This window comes from Rissa tridactyla, chromosome 2 (genome assembly GCF_028500815.1).
Source record: "Rissa tridactyla isolate bRisTri1 chromosome 2, bRisTri1.patW.cur.20221130, whole genome shotgun sequence".
NCBI lineage: Eukaryota > Metazoa > Chordata > Aves > Charadriiformes > Laridae > Rissa > Rissa tridactyla.
Window position 1 is genome coordinate 5,212,973 of NC_071467.1, and position 26,444 is coordinate 5,239,416.

At 40.3% G+C, this 26,444-nt stretch overlaps 1 protein-coding gene across 4 annotated transcripts in view; it reads left to right on the top strand.

The window, feature by feature from the left end:
* TRAPPC9 (trafficking protein particle complex subunit 9) overlaps positions 1-26,444 on the top strand; it is a 538,771-nt gene that overhangs the window by 41,041 nt on the left and 471,286 nt on the right. For all 4 annotated transcript variants that reach the window (XM_054191250.1, XM_054191249.1, XM_054191251.1 and 1 more), the window contains 2 exons: positions 11,402-11,528; positions 19,652-19,797. In XM_054191250.1, the coding sequence (XP_054047225.1) occupies positions 11,402-11,528; positions 19,652-19,797 (273 nt within the window). The remainder of the gene's footprint in view (positions 1-11,401; positions 11,529-19,651; positions 19,798-26,444) is intronic.

Here is a 26,444-nt window from a genome sequence, read left to right on the forward strand (position 1 = left end):
GTTTACGGTTCCTCCTGCCTGTTCCCACAGTGCTCCTCTTTTTTTTTTCTGCTTCACATTTAGGTGCCAGGAAACAAGATTATAAGTATTAGAAATAAAATCTAGGATAAACAAATATGAATGTCAGATTTTAAAATAAGCAAACCACCTTGATAGCAGCATTGAACTTCTGAAAGGGGGAGCTGCATAAAAGTAAAGAAGCTAATTGGAAGAAATTAAAAGGAGTGGCGTGTTTGCTGATAGTGTGGAGGTTGTTTAAAGATGCCACAGTAGATTCCCAGTAAGTGTATTCTCCTCCATTAAAATGAATTAAAAAATAATGAAAAAAGCAAAGGTAGTTAAGCAGCAAAATAAATGCAATTGGGGAGGAAAAAAAAATACTATATAAAAATGGATGTTGGTTTCAAACATAGAAGGTAGAAGGGAATGTCAGCCCTGGTAAGTTAAATGAGGCGGAGAGAGGAATGTAAATTCAGAAAAGATTTTTGAGGTGTATATTGACAAACTCATGAAATCTAATAACTTCTTCAAATATAAGCTGGGGAGGGACTCTTTGTTAGGGAGCGTGCTGATAGGATGAGGAGTAATGGCTTCAAACTGGAAGAAGGTGGATTTAGATTGGCGATGAGGAATAAATTTGTTATGATGAGGGTGGTGAGACACTGGCCCAGGTTGCCCAGAGAAGCTGTGGCTGCCCTATCCCTGGAGGTGTTCCAGGCCAGGCTGGATGGGGCTTGGAGCAGCCTGGTCTGGTGGGAGGTGTCCCTGCCCAGGGCAGGGGGTTGGAACTGGATCATCTTTAAGGTTCCTTCTGACCCAAACCATTCTGTGATGAGAAGCAGGAAGCCTGCCAGAACTGAAACATAATTGAGGTATAAAGAGAGACACTTGGGGAAGATTAAGCTGTATCAGAAAACTTTGATGAAAGTTTTCATTTTAGGAAGGAAGATTCTGAGGCTTGTTCCTTCCTCTACGGAGAATAAATCTGTGGAGTTCTTTCAAAGTATAATTAGAAATGGTTTATGGTGGGGAGTGATCTGAACTGTAAAATGAGTAGTAATAAATTTCAGGTAGCAGATAAGGTTCAAAGACGCTGAAAGAATTTTAAAGTTAAATAGTTGAACTACTAACAGTTGCAATTAATGGGTTTCTTAAATTATCTTCATTCTCATTTTAAAATTACAAATGGCAAATGTATCTCTGCATTTTTTTTTTAAGAGTTCAGAGAGGGATGGAAATTCTTCTAACTAAATGAGGTGGGTTTATCTTCAGTGTAGATGTCCGCAATGTAGTCACCCTAATGATCCTGGCCATGCCAGTGATTCATTTGCCACGATTCATCACTCCTTTTACACCTGTGTGGCTATCCCAGTACCAGCCAGGTGTCTGCACCTGACTGTAGTCATCGATGCTTCTCTTGAAATAAGGTAAACTGAATTCCATCCTCTGAACCCATCTGGAGTTCAGTAAATTTGGTATCTGTACCAGGTAAATGATAAGAAACTGGAGTAAATAATCGTAGCCATATGGATAATTGTGAACTAATGGGAAGGAGGTAGAATATCTTTGAAGTGTGATTTCTTTCCGAGGAATGATGGAGCATTTAAATGAGTGTGATTTAGTTAATACAATATTCCGCAATTAAAAAAAACCCACAACCAAACCGTTTTTTGGTATGTTGATCCATTAACTGATCAGAAGAGGTAGAAAGAAGCAGTAAGTGCATGAGTTTATGGTGTTGAGGAAAGATTGTCTTTTGCTTTTCAAAACAGTTGTAAGCTATTAGGAACCTGGCAAAAATGGCAATATCACAATTTGTTGCTGAGCTAGGGTTATTTAGAAGAGTTTCTAGAGTAGACTTGATTGTGATATTGTTTCTTGAGAGTGGAAAGTAAGAGATCCTGCATTGGAAGCCACCTGTTAAAAGCTCTGGTTACGCTGACCGCCACAGTAATCCCCTGAAGCGTGTGTAATGTAGGCTCCAGCTGCTTTGCTCTAAAGCTTCTCGCCTTCTGTGCTGCAATACGTGGTAATATAGACATAGCCTGTCAGCAGTTCGCAATGTTTCATCGTCATAAGGCACGTTATTCCTGAACACTGCCTTTAAATTAGCATAGCATTTTCCCTAGGATCCTCTGTAGCGTGTAAATTAATTTTTAGAAAGGTAAAAGTTCCCTGAATATCAAGGGCTGAAAAGAATGGAGGTTTAATCGGACTGAACAGAGAATGTCATGCAAATTAAACCTTGATGTAAACTTCCGAGCTGAAATGAGGTTTACTTAACTGACGGTAATGAACTGGTTTTAATGCACTGCATTGTGTTTTAGTTGACAAAGTACCTGCAAGTTGTATTTGCCTAGCCAATAAATTTCTCAAAAGGGAGCTGGTTTGGTTGGTCTTATAATATTAAAATGAACTGATTTCAGGATGGAGGCGGAAATCTTCAATATAATTACCAGGGAATATTTATAGCAGCACGGTAGGATCTTAGCCATTAATTGGAAATCTTTTTACAGCTTCAGCATGGTGCCATACCTTATCTGTGTATGCATATAAAAAAAAAAAGTGTGCATATATATAAAAAAATGTAATTGAACAGACTTGTCACCTCGTGTGAGTTCGATGTATAGCAGTGGCACAGTATAGTGTAAGAATGAATATAATAAAAAAAAAAACTTGAATGTAAATGCTTTCTGACATATTGTAATAAATGACTTCTGAGACTGCACAAGAAGTAGGAGGGAGCTTCTAGGAAGCCACTTAACTCTTCATATTCATCACGGTACCATGAATTTTGCAGGTTTTCATCTAGTTCTGTGTTTTCTTCAGTTGTGTATTATAAAACTTCAGCACTGGTACCTGCTGCTGTTGCTGGGAGTTGTTTGTCTGCAACACTTTTTCCTGCTTTTTTAAAACCTCTTTTTTTTTTTTTGGTAAAACTGTCTGGGCTTGTTTTATTCTTTCAAGATCTCTCTCTGGAATCAGTGTTTTCTGGAGACAAGCTGGCTTATTAAATAACTTCACTCAAACTGCTTTATTAAAAAGGTGTAAGAAGGTCCTGAAATATGTGTCTTTTATACTATGTAGGAAGGGAAAATTGCGAAGAGGAAAACCGCAACGCCTTTATGTGTTTATCTTTTTCAAATAATGATCTGCTTATCCTCGTGTTCCTTGATCAACTCTGGCTCAGAGCTGATTCAGTGAATTTATTAATTTTGAACTGGAATAAATAAATGAAACTGAGTAGACTAGCAACAGTGATAGAAGATTTAAATTCATTTGCAGAGCACAAAAGATGAAGACTAACGGTTTTTTGAGTCTTACGATGTATGAAAGAAAAACACTGTCAAGTAAATGAAAACTGATCCAAATTGACTAGCATGATAAACAAACCTGAAAGTCTTTGGCACACGATTTACCTTCGTTTAGACTTGCGTGTTGATGAGGTACAGACAAAAACTCCAGCTGACACCATATCCAAATTCTCAGGTAAAGCAGAAGATCAGCCATTACAAGAAAATGGTGCATTTCTTTGTGACAGAAGTTTCCTATTCCTTTGTATAAAGTCATTCATGAACACAAATGAAGTTTCTGAGCTTTAGCTCAAAATTCCTGTCTTTGTGTTGTTACCTCTGATTTTTGAAGAAGCCTGATTTGATTCATTGAGGAAAAACTTACAGACATTCAAATGAAGACAAGTTGCAAGGTTTTTGTTCCAGAAAAAGGGATTACTTTGGGGAAGACATACTTTAATTGGCAATATGAAGACGTGAAAAATTTGTGTTTTATTTTTGGGAGCTAATATTTTTGTACTGAAGGAAGCTGTTTTAGGAGGTGCTATATTACTAAAATTCAAATAAATTTTACATGACACTTCACAGACTCCATACCGCTGTCTTTAGCCTAAAGCCAAATGAAGGCACTGGAGTCAAGGCTGCTACCGAAAGTAGCACTTCATGTGTAAAAAGGAGTATCCCTGTTTAAAAGGGGGTGATCCATGTACTTCGGTGAACTCCCCAAATGATGTCCGTTGAGTATGACTGGGTGTGCTAAGACGAGTAAGATCTAGGAGTGATACTGAAGAAACGTTTTTTTTTTTTTTTTCAAAAGGATGGGAAAAATCAAGGATACGTTAATAGAGCTGGCATTTTCATTGTAAGTTTTCAGACTGTTGTCTAGTTTTTTTTAAACAATTAAACTGTTCTCAAGCGCGAGTCTCCTCTCTGTATCACTAGTGGAGGCATTGAAACTTTGAATCATGAGAATCCTCTCTGGCCAAATTCCTGTGACTTTGTATCACGGTATATTGGGGGAAAATGTCCTACAGAAATTAGCGTGGTGTTTTTGCCTTCTTCTGTCTCTGTGCTTCTTCCACCCAAAATACAAAATCAGGTGTGTTTAACTGTTATACCATTGTATCTGTAAATTTTTACAAAGCCTGCTTTGCTCAGAAGCAGCTTTGCAGCGGCCTTTACCTATTTTTTTTATTGTTATGGAAGTTATTTATGCTTAATTTGCTCCACTTTATGTTAAGGTAGGTCATCTGGTATGAATGAAAAAGTCGTTAATATTGCTCAGTGGTTTACATACTGATTTTGCACAGACAAAATATATTTTTGTAGTATTCAAAGTGCACAGACATGTGAAGTTCTCAGACACAGTTGAGAACTAGATACTAAAATTTTAATGACATGTTTCTGACCCCTGACTTCAGCTATCTTAATCTTTTACGACATACTATCCAAAAATATTTTTGTGCTGGCTGTGAATTTCAAACTGGCCGTGACTTAAAACATACACATTTTATGTAATTATTAAAATCTTATAATAGCAGACCACGGCTTGTTTAGTTAGTCTCTTCCGATTCTCTGTCTCTGTAGTGGTCGTCTTAGAAGCAGAAAGCATTCTGCTTCTAACAGACAAAGCTTCTATTTTTATTTATGTTGAAAAGATGATCTTCTTCCAGCCCCCCTTTCTGCAAAATTAGTAGTAAAGCTGGTAATTTCTTTTTCGAAGATGAGCTATTACACAGCAAATAACTGAATCCTTTTGCTCTCGTTCTCTTCTTTGCGTGGATGGAGCCACTTTCTTTGGTGCTGTTCATGATGATCTGTTCATAAAAGTGAGTCTAGCTCTCTGGGTAGCATAGATTAATTATTTTCTCGTTGTTCCTGCTCTTTTTCATGTCAAACTGTGAATTTTATTAGTTTTAGTCTCCGCTGTATTTTAGAGATTTACTTTGCTTGAGTCCCCAAAGAAACAGGATTCATATAATATGCTGTCTGCTGGTGTCTTTCTGGTTTTCCCCGTAAGAATAGCTTTTGTCTATTGACAAAACACCGTGTGGAGACCAGATCAGCAACGTTAACTTTCATAACAGTTGTTTATACATAGAAAAGGTAGATGCTATCGGTGCCCTGAAGAGGCAAAGGGAAAAAAAAAAAAACAACCATCAGTTCTCGCTCACTTTGGTCATTTTGTCATGCAGTTGGCCAGGTAGCTCGCACGCGCTTCCTGACGGACTGGAGACCTAATGAGTGTAGGTAGGTGTCCGCAGTGTAGCTGATCAGGGCAGTATAAAAACATAGGTAAGTGCTGAGACTGATCGCAGGAGAGAATATTGGAATGAAATCCCAGCATTCCTTGCGTTGCTTTCAAAGCAGCTTGTTCAAGTATGAGATCTCTGAGCAGTTTGAAGTCGTGCTTACTTGCTCCATGTATTTTTCAGGAGAATATTAGAGATGCCTTTTGTTTACTAAAACTGTAGAAAATGCTGTCATCTTAATACCTCTCAGACTTAACGTAATGGAAAAACAGATGAAGCTTGCCTGCAAATTAGAGGAGACCAGCTCTGTTCTGCTGAATTAAACAATTGAAATACTGAATTAGTGGATTGATCATGCCAGTCTTGCTAAGGCACTTCACTTGCAACATTAGCTCGCTCGTGGTGGTGAAGAGTGATGTACTGAGTGTACAAATAGGTTGCTTACTGTCCATCTGCGTCTGTCCCACACTAGAGCTGAGGGTCTCCCTGAAAGGTCACCAAGACCTTTGCATACGTGCTATAATCCAGTGATAACTTCATGGTAGAAAGTTTGTAGCAGTTACTGTCTGTGAATACTCAATTTCTACTTCAGCTTTTGTTAGGGTGTAAATGTATTTTGTGGTCTTTTTGAAATTATTTTTTGGTTTCAGGAGTACACTGTGCCTTGATGGCAGGGTGATGCTGGAGATCTCCCTGGAAGCAGACACTTTTTTTTTTTTCCTCTCTAGTTGTAAGAGGGCTCACTGACCAACTTTCTTCTTCTTTTTTGTGAAGGAAATATCTATGGTTTTGGGTGCAGAAACTACATCTTTTTCTGCTGTCAGGCTGACTTTTCTGTCTTGTTACATATTACTAGTAATTTATCAAGGATATGTTTGACTTTCTGTTCCCGAGAGCTGGGTAGGCCAGCTGGCTGCCACTTCTCAGGGGCTGACTGCTGCAGGAGATCTCCTCAGACTAATCCTTTGTGAACATTATTTGCCGTTTTCAAGGGGGAAGAAAAAGCTCAGCCAGCGCAAAGAACCTGGGGTACTAGGGTTTTTTGTGCAAACTTTGATTCAGGGCTTATCACCAGGGGGAAACTGAAGTCAGAAGGCTTTTAGCTGTTTGTTTTCCAGCTTCCCTTTTCAATATTTTTGCAAGTTGCATGAGGAAACAAAGTTGTTTGTCTTTCAGTGGAATCACAGAGTCCTAGAATTGTAGGGCTTGGAAGGGACCTTCGGAGGTGATCTAGTTCAACCCCCTGCCAAAGCAGGGTCAACCAGAGCAGGTTGCACAGGAACCGCATCCAAGTGGGTTTGGAAGATCTCCAGAGAAGGAGACTCCACCACCTCTCGGGGCAGCCTGTGCCAGGGCTCTGCCACCCTCAAAGGAAAGGAAGTTTTTCCTCATGCTGAGATGGAATTTCCTGTGTTCCAGTTTGTGTCAACTGCCCCTTGTCCCATCGCTGGGCACCACTGAGAAGAGTCTGGCCCCATCCTCTTGACACCCGCCCTTTAGATATTGCTCAGCATTGATGAGATCCCCTCTCAGTCTTCTCTTCTCCAGGCTGAACAGCCCCACGTCTCTGAGCCTTTCCTCATCAGAGAGATGCTCCGGTCCCCTTGTCATCTTTGTAGCCCTCCTCTGGACCTATTCCAGGGGTTCCCTGTCCTTCTTCAACTGGGGAGCCTAGAACTGGACACAGTACTCCAGCTGTGGCCTCACCAGGGCAGAGTAGAGGGGGTGGAACCTCCCTCAGCCTGCTGGCCATGCTCTTTTTAATGCACCCTGAGAGACCATTGGCCTTCCTGGCCACAAGGGCACGTTGTTGGCTCATGGTCAACTTGTCCAAAATTGGCAGGTCAGACATAAAATGTTCCCTTTATTCATTCTACCTTGCTGTTGGTTGTTCTGCAAGGGACACAATGACTTGAGCCGAACAAGATCAACCAATTGTTTGTCAGAGAACAAACATCGTATTTTTAATATTAGACTTTGTTTTTAATGGGTAGTGACTGTGACCAGGTGCAGATATTTTAAATTTCTTCAAATAGTAAAGTTAAAGAGATGAAATGTACATTTTCCCCGTTATCTGCCAAGGCATGAAATGCTGTTTGTGTGATACTGTTAAATCACTGTTTCTGAAGTGCTTAAAAATGTTAGTCTAAGTGACTTTCTTTCCTGTCCTGGTCTGATTTTTCAATGGCTCCATTTTTGTGAAGTACTGCCTGACATTATTGTGAAACTAGCAGGAAGATTTTTTCACATTTAGTGGCTTTTAGTCACAAATGGCTTCTAACTGCAACTGAAGCTTTCAGCTGTTTGTGTTCTCATAGTAGAAAAAAGTTCGAAGCAGCTTTGGGACAAAAACAATGTTCCTTCTGTTGGCATGAAGTGGTTAAGCAAAAAATTGCCAAGAATATTGGTGGACTTGCAAAATTTTCTTTTTTTCAGAGGCAGCCGAAAAAAGGTAATGAAAACAACTTGTTATGAAATGGGGAAATTGTACTATGAGGTTATACTGAACAAACTGAGAAGTATGTGCTCGACTATGGCTTTGCTCAGCTTTATTTGGTTGCAGCCGTTCCATGATCCTGATGTTTCAATGAGCCTAGAGAGAAACTGGAGGGCAAAAAAAATAATCATGAAGGTAGTTATTCCAGATGAGAAAATAACCCATCATTTCTCACTCAATAAATGAGTCTCTATAACACCTACTCAAGAGTATCCAGTAGCATTTCCAGCTGCAGCGCAGGCTTTTAAAGCTGTTGAGGTGAATTCACAGGTCAGAGGATCAAGTGGTGATTGCTTTCCTGCTGACATATACAAGCATGAAGACACTAGGTGGGTAAACACCTCCAAGAATAGCTGTTTTCTATCTCCTCTTTACCAAGAGAAAGGTAAGTACTACTGATAACTGTTTCAGTCTTCTAAACTATGGGTCAGGAGACTTAGTAGTTGAATAGATCCTCCTGGGAGGTTGCTGCAGTTTCTGATTGTGTCAAAATACGATGACAGCCAGGCCGATGCTAGGAAAATTCAGAGCTGTTTGAAAGTAGCCATTTGTCTAAGCAGAGGAATTTGTATCATTCATTCACGCCACAGAGGTCAGGTAGCAGAGGTGCTCACTCGAGAGAGAAAGGCTCCAACGTTTACTTTCAGAAGCAGCTGTCGGGCAAGATCATGCAGTCCTTGCTCTTTTGCATCATGAATGCTTCTTGTTATGTCACAGAATCAGAGAGTTGTGTAGGTTGGAAGGGACCTTTCAGATCATGAAGTCCAACCATCAACCTGACACCGCCAAAACCACCACTAAACCATGTTCCTAAGCACCACATCTACCTCACTTTTAAATACCTCGAGGGATGGTGACTCAACCACTTCTCTAGGCAGCCTGTTCTGATGCTTACTAACATTTTCAGAGTAAAAATTTCTCCTAATAACCAACGTAAACCTCCCCTGGTGCAACCTGAGGCCGTTTTCTCTTACCCTGTTGCCTGTGACTTGGGAGAAGAGACTGACCCCCATCTCTCTACAGCCTCCTCCACTAATGTCCTATTGATGTAGATTCCTGTAGCATCTTATCTGAGATGCAGTGCTAAGTAAAAAGTAATAGAGCTGCTGGCTTTCCAGCAGCATGTTTTAAACTCCATTTCATACAATATCAACATAGAAAAATGTCTTGTGTTAGCCTTGTCTTTGTGGAAAGCATGCTGAGCTTCTGCTGTGAAATAAAAATGTGACTCTAAAATCTATAAACAAATTCTTTTTGCAAGTGGCAGCATGCTTTCTTTGAATACGATTATTGACAGCGTTTCACACTAGGAAATGAAAGCCAGTTCTTCAGAATGACAGACCTCAGGTTTCAGGCAGAATTAAGTGCATGCTGTAGCGTTGTCGCCTTCATTCTTGGTAGCCGTGATGCTTTCCATCTCCGCGGATTCTAGTTGTACTATGTGCCCTTGCTCATAACATGGCAAATAACAGCCTGAATGCTTTAGCCTGAAAATATTATGAAAATACTCAGTCTTGAACCTGTACAACTCCTAGTTGTGCTACACTGATCTGAGCGTACGTGTATGTCTAACAATGTATTTTTGGGAGCATTTCCTACACGCAATTAAAATGTGGTGAGTGGCTCAAGAGACAGTTCAGTGAAACGTGGACACAAGCAAGGCAATTTGTCAGTTATGAGGCATTAATTTCATAGTGAAGGCAATTACAGTCAGTGTTTATTTGCTTTGAAGGAGTAGGTACTCACAGCCTTAGCAGCTTGCAAACTGAGCTGGATTGATGTGGGCACACAAACATCAGTGGATGTTGTGCCTTTCAAGGCCTAAGCCAGTGTTTTGGGGAGTAGCGTGGGTCACAGGGTATGTTTCTCTCACATTTTTCTCACTCCTCCCTCTCACACCTGCTACACAGCATTTTTTACCCTTTCTTAAATGTGTTATCACAGAGGTGCCACCAGCAGAGCTGATGGGTCCTTTTTGGAGTTGGCCGGAGCCTGCTGTCTCTGACATGGAGCTACTCCTGGTCTCTTCTCACAAAGGCCACCCCTGCAGCACCCCTTGCTACCGAAACCTTGCTGCATAAACCCAATACGTTTATCTAAGCAGTTGCTTTGGAAAGCAGTATTTTCTGTCACCCTTCCCTATTTTGGTTTATCGTTGAGTATTTTTATCTCGAAAATATTTTCTAGAAACAGTTTAGTTATTGAATAGTTATTGTTCTTGGTAGCACATGTACGGAGGAATGTTCACTGTGCTTTAAACCAATGTAGGTCTAAAACTTTACAGCTCTCGTTCTCCCCTATAAGCACACACTCTCAGGCTTGTTTCTTTTTGCAGACTCCCATTTCGTCAGAGAAATATAACTTTATGTTCAGGCCATATATTTCCAAATAGACATTTTTTTTACTGGAGACAGGAGTATATACTTTGTTGAAAATAATTGTTGAATGAAATTCATAAGCATTTATTATACATTATTGAAGATAACCCAAATAACCTATGTTTGTTTGAATGTTGCATTTTTAAGCAAAACCAAAGAAAACTTTTCTTACCGGTTGTTATAGAATCATAGAGTTGCTGAGGTTGGAAGGGACCTTTCATATCATCGAGTCCAACCATCAACCTAACTCTGACAAAAGCCGTCACTAAACCATGTTTCTAAGCACCGTGTCTACCCGTCTTTTAAATACCTCCAGGGATGGAGACTCAACCACTTCCCCGGGCAGCCTGTTCCAATGGTTGACAACCCTTTCGGTGTAGAAATTTTTCCTAATATCCAATCTAAACCTCCCCTGGTCCAGCTTGAGGCCAGCTTGAGGCCACTTCATCTTATCCTATGGTTTAGTAGCGTAATATAGTACCGTTATTTTAAGAATTAGATGGTTTTAACACAAGGTAACATCAAAAGTAATTTGTTTCTCTTCTTTGCCTTTGGTATTGTTTCACCTAATGTTTCGGAACGGGGCTTATTCACATAACAATGCTTTTTTTAATAACCTTAACATGCTTGAGGCCAATTGTGTTGGGTATGTAGATTTACTAGTTAAATTGTATAAATTTGTATCTTGATAATGAAAAAATTAACAAAAAGCGGGTATAGACTGACACTTCAAAATTCTAAAAAGTCCAGAAAATCGTCTTGCTTAAGGTCACTTAGTTATGTTTGATCCATCCATTAAGGCTTCTGGAGCATAACTGTAAGCATTGTACGCTAACATTAGCTGGCATTTCATTAGAGTTATTTCGTATAAATAAAAAAACCAAACAAGTAAATCTTTCGGCTATAACTTCATCTTAAACTTTTGTTACGTGTGAGTTTGCAATTGTTTTTTAATTCATTTTCAACAAATCTATTTTCTAGAAAAGAAAGATGTAACACAGAGCTTGGAAAGCTACACAGCAAAATGCCCTGGTACAATGGAATTCATCACCCTTCCAGATGGTTTGAAGTTACCTCCTGTTCCCTTTACCAAATTGCCTATTGTGAGGTAAGACTCCAAAATACAATCTTTAACTTTTCCACAATACCTGTCAAATTTCAAAGGATACTGGAAGGATGTAGTCTTTTCAGTTTACATAAGTTGTTCACGATGACATGGAAAAATGTCAAAATGTCAACTTGTTTTGAGAAGTTCCTGGGCAGAAATACAGCCTTTGAGCAAAAAATACTTTTTGTGGTCTTTAGTTTCAGAAGGAGAGAGGTTGGGGGTTTTTTTGTTGGTTTTTTTTTCTTTTTTTTTAACTGTCATTCAAGAGTTTCTGATACAATCAAAGAACAGTATTTTGTAATTCCAGCTGAGATTTAAGTTAGATACTTGATCATATTGCAGGTCCGTGAGTTGGATGCTGTCTCCATCTGTGGAGCTTGGAACTCAGCTGGAACTGATGCCTTTTGTAGCTCTTCCTTTTCAGATGCTGCATTTTCAAGCAGGCACCTTCACTGGCCTCTTCTAAATCTTATGTTCCATTTTGGGCCTGTGTGCCAGGGCACATCATGCAGTCACTCTTAACGAGTAATGCCTTATTTAGATTAAAGCCTAGCGTGAAGTATTAGAGGGAGTCAGAGAGAGAAAACAGCCATTGGGCATCAATAATAAAAGAAAAGGCTAAAACAAAATCTTTGTCAAGAAGTGGCTTTTTGAAGGAAACATAATTGCTATTCAGAAAAAAAATATGGTAGAAGTTATTGAAAAAAGTTCTGATGGAGATTTGAGTTCTTAGTGGGATGTCATCCAACATTTCATGAAGCAAGACTTCTGGTATCACAAAGAGATAATAAAGCATATAACCAAAGAGTGAAAATTCTATTTATTTTCAGATTACTTTTATTCTCTAAAATGAAAATGAATGTTTTACTCTGTGACCATTTTTCATGCTACAACTAGTTTCACTGTGTTCTCTCTAACTTCTTTGTTTTTTTTTTTTTTTTCACATTTACTGATGGAAAGAGACCTTGTCTATTTGTAGTGCGTTTAACACAATGGGTCTCTTCACACTAACAATTTGTGGTGTGGGAGATGGTTGCTTAAGGTGCAGGTTTGACAGGAGCATGTGGCCAATCACATCCTGCACCGCATCAAAAGAAGCGTGGCCAGCAGATCCAGAGAGGTGATTCTCCCCCTCTACTCTGCTCTCGTGAGACCCCACCTGGAGTGCTGTGTCCAGCTCTGGAGCCCTCAGCACAAGAAGGACATGGACCTATTGGAGTGGGTCCAGTGGAGGGCCACGAAGATGATCCGAGGGCTGGAGCACCTCTGCTGTGAGGACAGGCTGAGAGTTGGGGCTGTTCAGCCTGGAGAAGAGAAGGCTCCGGGGAGACCTTAGAGCCCCTTCCAGTACCTGAAGGGGGCCTACAGGAGAGATGGGGAGGGGCTGTTTGCAAGGGCACGTAGCAATAGGACGAGGGGCAAATCTAAACCCACTAGAGCAGGGTGGGTTTAGATTAGTCATTGGGATGAAGTTCTTTACAATGAGGGTGGTGAGACACTGGAAGAGGTTGCCCAGAGAGGTGGAGGAGGCCCCACCCGTGGAGACATTCAAGGCCAGGCTGGATGAGGCTCTGAGCAACCTGATCTAGTTGAAGATGTCCCTGCTGACTGCAGGGGGGTTGGACTAGATAATCTTTAAAGGTCCCTTCTGATCCAACACATTCTGTGATTCTATGTAGTTGTACGTGGTCAGAGATGGAATTGTATGTGGAATCAGAATGGTCACACCGTTTCCAATGGTCTTTTGGGAACAGGGTTTTGTCTTCTGGTTGGACTAAGTACAAAGCTGTGCACTGATGAGCCACCTGGGTCACCCCACTTCTAGTGCGTGCTTACAGGGGAAAAATGCATCTTCCCTGAGGTCTTCCAGCATTTTCCCCTCAGTGGATCCAGTTAGCACTGACAAATCATCTAGGATGACTTTGCAGATACCTGCTTTGTGTTGCCTGCTCAGTGGTGCAGGGTGTACTTCGGAGTTGCAGCTGGTATCAGCTTCTTTGCTGGAAAACAGGCAATGTGGACGTATGATCCCCAAACCTTAACTGTTAGAAACAAAGCTACGTGTCACAATGGGAAAGTTATTTGACTAATTTATTATTGCCTGACCTTGATTGTTTTAGTTTCACAAAAAATCTATGTGTAGAGCTAAACTAGTCATATTTGAGTACCCTAGATCATAGAATCATAGGGTTGGAAGGGACCTCTGGAGATCATCTAGTCCAACCCCCTGCCAGAGCAGGGTCACCCAGAGCAGGTGGCACAGGAACGCGTCCAGGCGGGTTTGGAATGTCGCCAGAGATGGAGACTCCACCACGGAATCATAGAATCATAGGGTTGGAAGGGACCTCTAGAGATCATCTAGTCCAACTCCCCTGCTAGAGCAGGATTGCCTAAAGCACATCCCTCAGGGCTGCATCCAGGCGGGTCTTGAAAATCTCCAGAGAAGGGGACTCCACAACCTCCCTGGGCAGCCTGTTCCAGTGCTCTGTCACCCTCACTGTAAAGAAGTTTTTCCGTGTATTTGAACGGAACTTCCTATGTTCTAGCTTGTACCCATTGCCCCTTGTCCTGTCGCTGGGAACCATTGAAAAGAGCCTGGCTCCGTCCTCCTTAAACCCACCCTTTAGGTACTTGTAAACATTAATCAGGTCCCCCCTCAACCTTCTCTTCTCCAGGCTAGAGAGTCCCAGCTCTTTCAGCCTTTCCTCATAAGGGAGGTGCTCCAGTCCCATAATCATCTTGGTTGCCCTATGCTGGACTCGCTCCAGTAGTTCCCTGTCCCTCTTGAACTGGGGAGCCCAAAACTGGACACAGTACTCCAGTTGTGGCCTCACCAGTGCAGAGTAGAGGGGGAGAATGACCTCCCTCGACCTACTGGCCACAGTCTTCCCTATGCAGCCCAGGATGCCATTGGCCTTCTTGGCGACAAGGGCACACTGCTGGCTCATGGATAATTTGCTGTCTACCAGGGCCCCCAGGTCCTTCTCCTCAGAGCTGCTTCCCAGCATGTCCGCCCCTAACGTATACTGGTGTTTGGCATTCTTCCTTCGGGCACCTCTCTGGGCAGCCTGTGCCAGGGCTCTGCCACCCTCAAAGGAAAGAAGTTCCTCCTCATGTTTAGGTGGATCTTCCTATGCTCAAGTTTGTGCCCGTTACCTCTTGTCCTGTCGCTGGGCACCACTGAGAAGAGCCTGGCCCCATCCTCCTGACACCCACCCTTTAAGTATTTATAAGTGTTGATAAGGTCCCCCCTCAGGATTCTTTTTTCCAGACTGAAGAGACGCAAATCCCTCAGCCTTTCTTCATAAGAGAGATGTTCCAGTCCCCTCATCATCTTCGTAGCCCTTTGCTGTACCGTCTCCAGCAGTTCCCTGTCCCTCTTGAACAGGGGAGCCCAGAACTGGACACAGTACTCCAGATGTGGCCTCACCAAGGTAGAGTAGAGGGGGAGGATGACCTCCCTTGACCTGCTGGCCACACTCTTCTTGATGCACCCCAGGATGCTATTGGCCTTCTTGGCCATGAGGGCGCATTGCTGGCTCGTGGTCATCCTGTTGTCCACCGGGACTCCCAGGTCTCTTTCAGCTGAGCTGCTCTCCGGCAGGTCACCCCCAACCTGTACTGGTGCATGGATCATACATAGGTAGTCACTTCCAGGCTTTTCTTACCTAATTTAGATATCTGCTGTAGCATGAGTTGAATTACTGGAGTAGGTGCACTGTGTTGACTCATTTTCCATTGTCCTTAAAGGTGTCCAGTGACAAGTTCAGGTAACTGTGTCTGTGTGTTTAGATGAGTTCCTGGTAGGTACGTTCTGAAGGCAGGTTCCCAGCATGAAGGAGGACTCTATTTCTTCTCTTGAAAGCTTTTAGACAACAAACTTAGTGCAAGTTTTAACCTAGCTTTTTTTTTTTTTTGGGAGAAAAATTAACTAGTATTAAAAAAATTGAAGTTAATTAAGCTAAGTGTAATAGTCCTTTCTGGTACTTCAATTATGTGATTGTAGAGAGAATTTAGAGCAAAAGCTTCCATGAAAACATTTTAAAGGCAAATTACTTTCTTTTGAGAGCAGGAGTGCTGTCAGACACTTAGTGCCTCTTGCAGATCTCTGTTCTAGGAATAAACTTAGTATTACACAGTATAAAACCAGAATTCCCTTCTGTAATCTGGCTGTGTACGATCTCTGTCTGCCTTGGCTGTCAAATACCTGCAGAAACACGATGCTTCAAGTTCCCTTATGAATCTAACCCTTAACTTGGGCTAAAAAAGCAGCATTGTGTTTAGCTGTAAAGTGTCAAATCCTGACTTAGTCTCAGGTTTTTGCTTTTTGCTTAAGTTTTAAACCGTGGAGGAGGTGGATTGTACTGGGTGTATCCCATTGTGCTTTTTTGTTCTTCTCCATCCTGAATACTGAAGAAAATTCAAGTCTGGAAGATACGGGAAATGCTGATTTGAATCCTTTATTTATTTATTTAATAATTTATTCATTTTTAATAAGAGTTATGTATATAGAGGCCAGTCAGAACTTTGGCAAGAGATTACCAAGACTTCAACGGGAAAGGCTCTGCCTCGCTTTAAATGTTTTGTATGCTGAGAGAAGGGGATAAACACATTATATTTACTTTGTTATTCCTCGGCCGAGCTTTAAGAAACTGCTCACCATCCAGGTGCTTCATTTACCTGGTCCGTTTGTGCTGACCTGGCTGCACTCAAAGCGTTGAAAATAGTTGCTTCTCTTTTGCCATGGGGTGAGAATCCCAACATCAGCATTATTTAACAGTTAAGAGTTGCTGGTTGTGCTCCTCTGCCCCCTTCCCCTTCTTGTCTTTTATAAGTTCTATAAAAGCCACAGTGATAAAAGCTGTAATCCAAAAAAAAAAATTAGTTGCATCTAAATATAAAGCCTCCACTTACATCTATGCAGCAGGTCTGGTGTGTTGTAAAGCTGTCCAGGTAGTTGGAAAATAGCCATAGTGCAGAGCTCTTTGAGCTAAATCATGCTAATTTCTGAGACAGAAATTATAAAGGTGTGGAAACGTGGTTTTGATCGGTGTTGAATAACTAAGCTTAGGGCTCAATCCATGCTAGAGCCCTCTAGAAACGTACATATGCGCTGGTGATGATGACTTCTATTTACTGTTGGCATTTCATGGTCTACTAGTTTTTAATGCATTTAATGTGGGGTGCTTATTTTAGATGCAGATTTCTTAATCAAAATACCATCAAACATTGAAATGCCGCAATGAAATTGGAATATAGTTGCCCTGTTACCTTTTTCTCCCCCGTACCTATAAAGCAATAGAAGAGATTGGGCTTGGCAAAATCTTTATATTCCGTTACTCATGCGAACTAGTAGTTAATGTCTAGTTGTCCTTTCTTTAAGTATGTTTATAGTCTTTCTTTTTTGTGTGTGTATCACGTCTTTCAGCTAGAATCTTGGTCTGCTATTGATGCACTTTAAATCTTATCATATTTTTATGTATTTTCTTTTAGCCTTTGGAATGTTGGGATTTTTTTTTTTGACATTTCGAACATAAGTAGTACAATCTGGAAAGCTCCTTGCTGAATTTTTATTTATTTAATGAAGCTTCAGAAATTAAAAGCGTGTTGGATTGGCAAGTATTCCATTACAGCATACTGTGAAATCATCAGCTAGTATTTTCTCAAATACAAATAGAAAAATTTATTGTCTTTCTAGTCTAATAGATACGCTGTTCCTGTTTTTATAACTTACCTGTACTGGAATTTATTTTCTTGCTAATATACTAAAAAGAAGAAAGAATTTTCTTCCTTTTTTCCGCTGATGTCTCTTAGTTGTCCTGATATACTTTTTTTGCTACTTTAAATTTAGTTGGTGCCATTTTTTTTCCTTCCTTCTGTTTATTTAGTGCAGTGGGGTTTTTTTAAATTACTTCCATTTCCCCTGTGAGCAAGGCTGGTTTTTAGTAACACAACTGTTTCCGAATACAAGATTTTGATCTTGTGGGTAGCTAGTGAAATTATTTTGCAATTCCTAATTGTAACTAATTTGAATTCTCGGGCTGGGCCAGGGACTAGAAAATGTACGTTAGTGAAGCTTTTCACACAAAGGAATTAAAACATTTGCCATGTTTCTATGTATGACCCGTGAGGGTATAGCTGTCTAATATGTAGTTGAGGAACATTCTATCCTTGCGGGAACACCCAAGCGTTAAGATAAAAAAGGTTACTCACCAGTATTTATATAATAACGTTGGATGAGCCAAAGCACTTCTTTCTATATATAAAATAAAATTCCTTTTTATTAGCACTGTATCAAATTTAATGTTTGTTTCCTCAAATAAGTATCATTCGCATGTTTTGCTTTAAGTCGTGTTCTAATTTGTAACAAAATACTATCAGAAGAGGTTTCAAAATATTAAATATTTAGGAATCTGTCATAGTTTCTCTCTATTCCTCAGGCTCGTTATCTGTTAGTTTGCGTTTGATTGTGATGCTGACGCTGAGCATCACCAACAGATAATATATGGATGTGGTTTACCTCTGGTTCTAAAATAGTTTTAGTGCTTTCTAGTAACTTCTTATCAGGTGTTTTATATCACAGAGGTAACACCTCTGTGTAGTGTTACTCTTACAGCTTCATTCTGTTTAAGCGGTAGCACGTTATCTTGAATGCTTGGGGTAATTTTAAAAAAACAAACTGTTTTCTTGTACGTACGTACGCACTCTTTATTAGTGGGCTGTTGATGCTGTTCTTTAACATGCTGAGCACTTACATGATTTTTCATGTTCTCAGTAATTGTTTATTGTTTTGAAATTAAGTATAATTCTGTAACTTTGGCAGGTGAATGGCTTCAGTTATATCCTGTGAATGATGCAAAACTCTCTTTTAATGTGTGAAAGAATAATTGCCTGCTTTTCAGAACGAAGGCACTTGATTTTAAGTTGTTTCTATGACCTTTACAGCTGAGCAAGGCAGGTTTCTTTCTTAGTGCCCTACTGGTCTTGTCATAGTATTTGAAGAACTTCATAAAAGATGACAATATAATCACGTAGCGTAACATTCATAATCTTCTCGGTTTATTATTGGAATTATCATAGAATTCTGGTGAGGTAAGTTTTGCTGTGGGAGGTGGATGTAGGAAATGGGGGAAGAAGGGAGTTAATCTTTGAACAAGTTGGGGTTTTCTTGCAGTCTTGCGCTTGGTCTCTTAATTGGTTTTAGAAGTCTCCTACGGTTTTAGCTAGATTCTGTTGTTGTTCGTCTTGGTACGTGCCTACCATATCTTTAAATATCTTTTAAAAGGTTACTGCTGGAAAGTTTTGTAAGCGTTTTATTTAATTCCTGCCTGTCTACCTGAGTGTGGTGGGATGCCTCTAGCAATTAGCAAAAAATGTTGTTTTATTCTACAGGATATTTTTTTTCTAGGTGAAAACCAAATTTTTAAAAAGTTGGAGATTTAAGCCATGCGTGACTGTAAAGGGGAGATTCTTGTCTCTTGATGACATTCCTAATTAAAAGCACAAATACTTCAAGCTTAATAGACGGTAGCAAAATAGCTATGATCTGAATGGTGCCTTTATTCACCGTTTGTTTGTCCTTTCCTCACTCTGAGTAGCTAGGATTCTTACAGGCTTTTAAAATGCTGCTACTTTTACTGAATATCCACTAATGTATTGCTTGTTCTTATGCGCAATATTTAATCTTTAATTTCCCATCAGCATCGGAATGGCCAGTGATTTCCCTGCCTGGTATAGTTTGGGTTTAAGTTAAGTATTGGGTTGATTTCTGCACAGGACGTGTGGTGTGTCTGTTGTTCAGTCTGCTCTTAGCTTGGAAATTAGTAGCTGGATTTCAGATCACCAATCCGGCTAGTTTTGGTTTTGCTGGTTTCAGCAGAAGGATGTTTTCCTTTGGTATTTGTTTTCTGAGATCTTTCTGAAACTTTGCTTTTAGTTTCCTTGGGTTGGTATTACTTTCTTTTGTACTGTAGGTGTTTACTTTACACTTTCCATTTCAGGTACTTTCATCAGTGTCTACATAGAGTGTCATTTAGTATTTATTGGTTCATTTTTAACACTACCATGTATTATAAAATAAAACAGAATAAATAAAATACCATAAAACTGTTTTTACTCAACAGGTCTGTGAAGCTCTTGAACCTCCCAACCAGTCTCCGACCTCACAAAATGAAAAGTTTACTTGGTCAGAATGTATCAACCAAAAGCCCCTTCATATATTCTCCAATTATTGCACACAGTCGTGGGGAAGAACGAAATAAGAAAATTGGTAAGAATATTTTGCAGTATTTCCCATTGTTTTGTTAAATTAGAAAATCTCTTTTGGTCAAGGAAAGCAAACCTGAACATTGCTTTCTTCTATTTGAAATAATCTGCCTTTTAGCCTGAAGTTCTACAGGAGCCAAGCTTTGTTCTCCGTGGGAGAGTTTCAAATTCAAAAGAGGAATAAAGTCTCAGAGATGCTAAAATTGACGTTCAGAGCAGATAAACTAGTTTTATTTCCTTATCAAACAAAAGAGAAATTAAGGGAAAATTTAGTTCTGACAGTCTTTGGCAGCAGCCAGCTTAGGCGGGTATCAGGTGTGGTGCCCTGAGCTAGATGGGCACCTCGCTGAGACGCTTGGAGAAAAGTTGCAAATCCACAGGAAACTGGACTGTGCTAGTTCGTCACCCAGAGAATTATTTATTTATTTGGTTTTGGCTAATAGCGAGAGACGATTGGGATTTTAAAACTGGTTTTCAGTTTCTCTCTTTCAGGAGAAAAAAAAAAATGCATCTCGTTGACATCCTGTTATGATTTCACTTAAACTCAGAATGGTTAACTCTCTGATTCGTCAGTTTTTCTTAAAGGCAGTTCAGCAAAAATCAAAAAAGCCTTATAAACAATGTTCAGAATACTATAGTCACTTTCTGCTAGAGGATTATTTCGTTTATTATAAAGCTCTTCAGTGCAGTAATTATGCCATTGGAAATAGATGACAAGGCTTGTTTCAAATCCTGGATTAAGTTACAAATATTAGTAGTCCTTTTTGTTGCTTTTGTGCGTATCACATGCGTGAAAATCTTTAACATAATCATTAGCGTCAGCACAAAATTGACTTGTGCGACTATGGAATAGAACTGATTGCAAAAACTTGAATACAGAAATTTGCAGAATGGTTTTTATCTTAATTTGGCTCCTTGTGTTACTGGCTTCAGTACTGTGTAATCACCAGAAAAAAGTAGGAAAATAGTACTTTGAAATGTCATCGAGGTTTGTTAAATTTTCCTTATCATATTTTGAATTGTAAAATACTAAGCGTTTAGCAAGTCGTCGTCAGTAGTGGCTCCAACTAATTCTTCAAGTAGGTAGGTCAGGAACAAGTCAGAGCAGAAACTTTTGAGTAGGACGAGCGTGTGTGTTCCCCAGCACCTCAACTTCATTTTCCGTCCCCTGCTTCCCGCCCCTTCCCAGCGTGAATGCACCTGAGAGAGATGGGGAAAGCTTTCCAGTTCCCCTGTTCTCCGTTTCTCTTGTTTGGGGTAGGGTATCTGTATTGTAGCATATTGCATCGCTCTCTGGGACTCCACCATTCTTGTCTCCTTTTTTACCCTTCCGACCGTCCTCTTTCACCTACTGTTAAAATTAATTTTCTCCAGCAGTGCAACAACCGCTTGGTTTGTCCATCTGGATTGTTCCTGGGCGGCAGAGCCAGTACTCAGAGAATCTCTGTACAGTTTCTTCATTCTATCTTGTGAGGCCGCAGGCTTTTTTCCACACAATCTTCTAGATTAGATGTTCATAGAATCACGGAATTGTCTAGGTTGGAAGGGACCTTTCAGATCATCGAGGCCAACCAAAATGTTGGTCTTAACCTGTCACGGAATCACAGAATGGTCGGGGTTGGAAGGGACCTCTGGAGATCATCTAGTCCAACCCCCTGCCAGAGCGGGGTCACCCGTCTGCGTTGTGGCCCCCTGATGATGATTAAGATGATATCCCTCACCTTGAGAAGAACACGCACGTTTTCTGGTTTGTTTTATGATGTGTAGTTTCAATAAGTAATTGAAACATGAGGAATGAGGAGATATGCGGAGGTATGGATTATTATCTGTCAGTTTGGTTGGACAAGGTTCAGTGCTACTCTGCTGCGGTACTACTCTGATTTCAAAAGCTAAAGGATAAGAAACTAAAAAAATGAATAAGAAATAAGAATTAAGTAAAGGGTAAGAAATTTTAAAAATGTAGACGTGTGGGAACATCTTAAAGTGCTTTCTCCTTAAAGAAATATATCTTTGGAAAATAGCTTGTATTATTCCCCTTAATAATTTTGTTTAAAAATTAATCACAGTTAAATTTTCAATGTTTAATCTCTTAGGTATACCTTGTCATGTTTTTTTTTTTTTTTTTCATTTAAATAAACCTTATTGCTAGTCTCGTCAAACAGTTGTATTGTGGAGAATTCTTGTTCCTTGATGAACACAAAAGGAACCTGCATTTTTTTTGTTTTAAACACTTCCAGTTAGGATTTGTTTATGTGCTGTGTGCACCATAGGAGTTTTACATTATACAGGGTAATTTCTCCTTTTAGATTTATTTAGCCTAAGGAAGTGTCAGAACTGCTCGTGATCCTGTAAAGCATTTGTCTTTTGAAGTACCTGCACAGTGCATTCACTTGTGAAAGCCTGTAACGTTTCATTCAGAGTTTTGCGAACAAAAGAACAGACAAAACAAACCCAGATACTTCCTTTGCGATCAGCTGGGGAATTTAATAAACTTTGAAACTAATGAGAATATTTTAATGACATGTAACTAATTAAAACCAACAACAATAACAAATGAATTACGTGGAAACATGTAAGCCGCATTTTGGTTAAACTATTGTTACAGCAAAGGAAGTCAAGTACTGCTGACGAGCCAAAGGGAAACAAACCCTTTAGAAAGTCTTGGGGAAATGTTTTCAGCTTTCAGCCTGATAAGCTTTTCCGATTGGAATCAAGAAATGAGATAATTATATTCTGGTTAAATTGCTTTAATATTATGCTGGTCATAAGAAACAAACCCATTGATTTTTTTTTTTGACATAAAATGTTTTTTATTTTAAAGTGCTGATAGTCTAAAGCAGCAAGACTGTATAACATCGTTCCATTAGTAAATCTGTCAACTAATGTCATATCTATATTAGATGATATAAATATAACTTTTTACCTAGGACTGTGTAACCTGATGTCACCTTTCCTTTCAAAAGCTTTCCCCCCAAGGAAGCAATTCTGTAGGTTGCCCTGGCAGCTTTTACATGGGTTAGTGACCTTCTGGAAAGGAAACCAGAGGCAGATAGTGAGATTTCAAGAAGTGGGAGTGTCTTTTTTGGTGGTTGTAGGGACTAGTCATGTTTTCCTGTGGGAAGGAGAAGACTATATGTAGTATGTGTATATATATGTGTGTGTGTATATATATATATGTAGTATGTGTATATATATGTGTGTGTAATATGTGTATATGTATATGTAGTACCACCCTGCAAATAAATAATAGAGTCATACAACAGCTCAGGTTGGAAGGGAAGTCGAAAGATCCCATTTCACGGGAAAGGGAGCCTGGGTCAGATCATCTAGCACCCTGTCCAGTTGCATAGTGCAAAGCTCCAGTAATGTGGAGTCCACCCCGTCCCTGGGGAGGCTGTTCCAGTGAATGATTGTTCTCATTGTAAAGAAAATTCTCTCTTACATTGCGATGAAACCTGTGCTGGTACAACTTGTACCGATTGTCCCTTGCCTTCTCCATGCTGACTCCTTGTGAGAAGAGGGCCTCTGTCCTCTTTGTAGCCACCCTTTAAGTGCTGGAACACTATGATGAGATCCTCCCTGAGCCTGAACTCCTTCAGTCTTTCCTCATTGGGCAGTTTCTCCAGCCCCTTGATCATCTTGATGGCACTCCTTTGGACCCTCTCCAGTTCGTCTGTGGTTTCTTGAACTGGGGGGACCAGACTGGACCCAGTACTCCAGGTGCAGCCTGACAAGGGCTGAGTAGAGTGGAATGATCACATCTCTGTCTTTGCTAGCAATGCCCCGGTGGTTGCAGCCCACTTTCTGGTTTGTCTTTGCTGCTGCAGCTGCGCACTGCTGACTCCTGTTCAGCTGGTTGTCCACCAGGACCCGCAGGTCCCTTCCAGCAAAGTTGCTCCCCAGCCATACAGAGATCCTGGCCTGTACTGGGCTCTCTGGTTATGTCAGCCTGGGTGCAGGACCTTGCACTTGTCACAGCTGTGGACACTACCCCCCAGGTTCTTTAGTTTAAAGCAAGATTGACAAGCCAGCCAATCTGCTGGTGAAGATTCTCCTGCTTCCTATGGGTGGGTGGGTCCTCTCCAAAAGGCTGTATTTGTTGAAGGGCTTCCTGTGATCGTAGAAACCAAAGCCCTAGAGACAACACCAGCCGTGAAGCCGTATATTGATCTGCATGATGTGCCAACTTCTGCCTGCACCCCCATCTCTGACTGGCAAGGCAGAGAAGAAAATCACTTGGATGCCTCTACCCATTACTTGGGCCTCCAAGGCTCTGAAGTCCTTCTTGATCTTGCCCAGGTCTTGCTCTGCAATGTCATTGGTGCCCACATGGAAAAGAAGCAGGGGACAGTAGTGTCTGCTTTTAACCAGCTGTTGCAGTCATCTCTCTGTGACATCCCAGATCTTGACTCCTGGCAAGCAGCAAACTGCCGCTGACTGCAAACCTGGCTGGCAAACGTGTGCCTTGGTGGCTTTCAGCAGAGAGTCACCTGCTGCTAGCACTTGGTGCTTCCTTTTGTGGCTTTTACTGTGTGCTGCTGGTGTGGCTTCTCCCTGTCCATCTTGCTCGTGGGTTTTGTACTCTGCCAAAACTTCCTATCAGTTGCCATCGGTAGATATACATGTCAGTATCTATGCCAGCCTCGGCTTCCCACAGTTACAGTACTATCGTAAAGAGGCAGTTCAGGGAGTAATTCTGCACTGAAGGAGGGATCAAATCTGTAAAAATGAAGAGAAGAGCCTGGAATCCTTTCTTTTGTGGAGAAAAGGCAGATTAAAGGATCAGACAAATTAATGGTTTGTGTTTGCATAGAGATACTTCGATGAGATCAAGAGTTTCCAACGTGTTTTTCTGGGAACTTAACTTATTCAGAATCACTTTTTCTGTGGTTGCATTGCAAGCATTTTCAGAAAAGACGTTCTTGTGGTGGTTGTTATAATGTGGAAATTAATTTAGAAGGACTGAAGTGCCTCCTTTCGCTCCTGCAAGGTTGATGTAGTTAACCATAATGGGGCTTCAGGGCTTAGATGCCTTTGAAGCTCCGTACGTACTTCTGCAGAGGAGGAACCAGCTCTTTTGGGGACTGCAGAATGCATAAGGCATCGTGGGCACTAATAAGCAGTTAAATAAAAAGAAATTTACAGAACACCTCATACAATGGGCTTTTGAAGGTTTTGTTTTAATCATCGGTTTTGCTTTTCAGGTTTCATAGTAACATAACCTGTTAGTATCTCTGAATGTATGTTTTTAATTTCCGCTGGCATTAACTGGAGTTAAACATTTGCATTAAGTACATGTCCCTTGAGCTCTCTAATATTACTTGCAAAGTGTAATCAGATAGTAAATGATTGTGAATGTACAATTAGAGTACAGATGGTTTCAATTGTAAATTACAGTCTTAATATTAGTAATCCTGTTTTTTTTACACTTTCTAATATTCTGGTAAAAAAGCATCAGTAAAGTATGTTGAAACTGTTGAGTAAACTAGTAAAAGTTAATCCATGTATGTTACAGATTAGGTTGTAGTCATGATTTATTTGACAAATACAGTTAAACCACCTTTTTTTATTTGGGCTGCAGGTCCTCAGCTTGTACAGAGAAGTATATAAGCTTGTATATCGTGTCACGTTCAGTTTTAAGCCTGAACGTTGGCTGAATGTGGTTAACTATGAGGAGTTTGGAAGGCAGACAAGGTCTTGTGGACTGAAAAGATTATGAAATGCTGATGTAAAATAATCTTTTGGCATTGAACAGTTCCTCAGAACTTGCCTCTCTGCTGCTGATGTCACTTCCATAAACTTCTCACCTCCTTAAATTAAGAAAAACAAACCAAAATTTAAATTTTTAATTTGGCAGGGTGAAGTGTCTTTAAAGTTGAACCTCTGTCACTTGTTAGGGAGATGCAAATGGGAAGTACAGCTTATTACCTGACCTATTTATGTTCATCATCTTTCCTAAGCAATTTCACAAGTTACTAAATAATTTGTGTTATTGCTTAAGTCTCCATTTTGTGAGAAAAATCTGTATCTGTAGATCCTAGTGTCATCTTCCCCTCCCACGGCGTCTCCCAAACTATTTACTGTTTCCCAAAGAAAATTAGTGGGAGGAAACTAAGGTGGCACTTGCTGGTGAGCAGTTGTTTCCTTCTTAATTTAGAATGATCTTGTATTTACTACGTATCATCAGCTATGTCTATAGGAAGGTTTGTTTTGATTATTTTTAATTTCCTTCTTCCTCTTGTGTTCATTCCTTATCTGGTTGCTTTTTATCTGGGCCTTAATTATCCAAGGCGATGTATACTCTCTACCTAACTCCAACTATGTAAGCCTTTAAGTGTTTAGCATTAAGGATGTGTTAAAAGTAGTGTTTTGAATTGATGCCTGAGTTAATTTTGTCAATGCGACGTTGGCACACTGGGCTTTGGAGCACTATTTCTGTATTAATGAAACCTTCCAGTCCTTTAAGCCATTGCTTTGCCTGTGATTTATAGCTTGTGTCCCACACTGCGCTTGAACAGGACTTGGGCTCTGAAGATTATACAGAGGTGTTAGTGTAGAACATACAGATAATATGGTGATCTGACAGCTCAGCTGATGCTTCTTTTGTATAACACTGTGACGAGGTCATTCTTGCATTAATTCTGTAATCGT